General features: G+C 41.6%; 1 protein-coding gene across 1 annotated transcript; it reads right to left on the bottom strand.

Annotated features, from left to right (window-relative positions):
- Nucleotides 1-179: 179 nt before the first annotated feature.
- On the bottom strand, nt 180-1,219 carry LOC116380711 (metaxin-1-like). Its single transcript, XM_031842599.1, has 3 exons — nt 1,058-1,219; nt 776-933; nt 180-645 (listed from the first exon to the last, which is right to left on the bottom strand). Exons 1-3 carry the CDS (start codon nt 1,216-1,218, stop codon nt 410-412), a joined length of 555 nt encoding a protein of 184 aa, XP_031698459.1. The 5' UTR covers nt 1,219; the 3' UTR covers nt 180-409.
- Between the last annotated feature and the right edge of the window lie 512 nt (nt 1,220-1,731).

Genomic DNA, 1,731 nt, shown 5'->3' with positions numbered 1-1,731 from the left:
ATACATATATATATATATACACACACACACACACACACACACACACACACACGATGTGACATTTAGGGATGGGGGAAAGACCAAAACAAAAGTTAAATGAATTAAATTTTATGGACAAAGAATTCCTGTTTCTTCTTCAAAGAACATGGTGTTAAAAAAAATCAACAAGTAAATCTAACTCATAAAGAATCATCTTTTAATTTATTTCTGTACACAAACCAACGTCGTCCACTTCCTGTCCACCGAAGAGCTCCCGGACGTGTTGGTGAAGATTATTATATTTGAATAATACAGACACTTCTTTGGTGACAGTAAACCCTCTTGAGAGTGAGATACAACTAATTATTGTTTTGCTATAACATCTCTACTTCCGTCCAAATAAAGTCCCATGATGCCTTGCTGCTTCTCCTCAGCCGTCCTCGTCCTCGTCGTGGGATCCGACGACCGTCTCCTGGTCCGGCGGCTCCTCCAGCGCCTCCTGCTGGATGGACACCATGCCGGTCATCAGGGCGTAGCTTAGCATGGCGCCCAGAGCCACAATGGCCGACAGCACCTGCTTCCTGCGTTTGTTGGGGACGTGGTCGAAGTCGCCGCCGTCCGGCTGCGACGGCGGCGCCGGAGACGACGTCTTCTGACCGGAGCTCTCTGTGGAAAAAACACAAACAAACATGGAGGAAAGATCCACGTCAGCAAGAAAACACGAGTCCCAAGAAACACAGTTTCAAAACAATGAGGTCGTCTGTTTTTGTGTGATGTCATTCCGGTGATGTCACACCTCGGCCGTCCAGGGGGAAGTAGAGCAGCAGGATGTTGCTGCAGAAGTTGCTCAGGTTGTCCAGAGACTTGAGATGCTGCTGCAGCTTCCCGTTGGGCAGCTTGGACTTCAGGACGGGAGCCAGGTGACCGAAGACGAAGGCGTCCAGAGACGAAGGCCTGCAGAGTCACAGCACGTTTACAGAGATATTCTAACATATTGTAGCTTCACATAGATTCCAGGAATATACATAGAAGGCCTGTGAGATAAGCCTGATACTATCAATACAAACGTATGACTTACGAGTCCCCGAAGAAGAACTTGTGTGAGCCGAGTCGCTGGGATAGAAGATTCAGACACTCGGTGGCATCGCGGTACAACTGGAAAACACAGCAACTGATTGATTGATTGATTGTATATGTGTGTGTGTATACATACACACACACATATATATACACACACATACATACACACTAATATACACACACACACACACACACACACACATACACATATATACATACACACACATACATATATATACATACACATATATACACACATACACATACATACACACACATATATACATACATACACATATATACATACATACACATACATACACACACATATATACATACATACATACATACACATATATACATACATACATACACATATATACATACATACATACACATACATACACATATATACACACACATATAAACACACGCACACACACACATATATACACATATACACACACATATATACACATACACATACATACACATACACATATATACACACACACACACACACATACATATATACACACATACACACATACACATATACACACATACATATATACACATATACACACATACATATATACACATACACTCATACACACACACACATATATATACACACATATATACACACATATATACACACATATATACACA

Source organism: Anarrhichthys ocellatus, unplaced genomic scaffold (genome assembly GCF_004355925.1).
Source record: "Anarrhichthys ocellatus isolate YVR2014 unplaced genomic scaffold, GSC_Weel_1.0 scaffold8497, whole genome shotgun sequence".
Classification (NCBI taxonomy): domain Eukaryota; kingdom Metazoa; phylum Chordata; class Actinopteri; order Perciformes; family Anarhichadidae; genus Anarrhichthys; species Anarrhichthys ocellatus.
The sequence above is the reverse complement of the archived record's forward strand: the minus strand, read 5'-3'. Positions and strand labels throughout refer to the sequence as shown.

Coding starts and splice junctions, on each gene's coding strand:
- LOC116380711 (XM_031842599.1), bottom strand. CDS start 1,218: ATGTGTGTGTATATATATGTGTGTGTGTATGTATACACACACACATAT. Junction 934..1,057: donor AAGTTCTTCTTCGGGGACTC/GTAAGTCATACG, acceptor GTGACTCTGCAG/GCCTTCGTCTCTGGACGCCT. Junction 646..775: donor CTTCCCCCTGGACGGCCGAG/GTGTGACATCAC, acceptor TTTTTTCCACAG/AGAGCTCCGGTCAGAAGACG.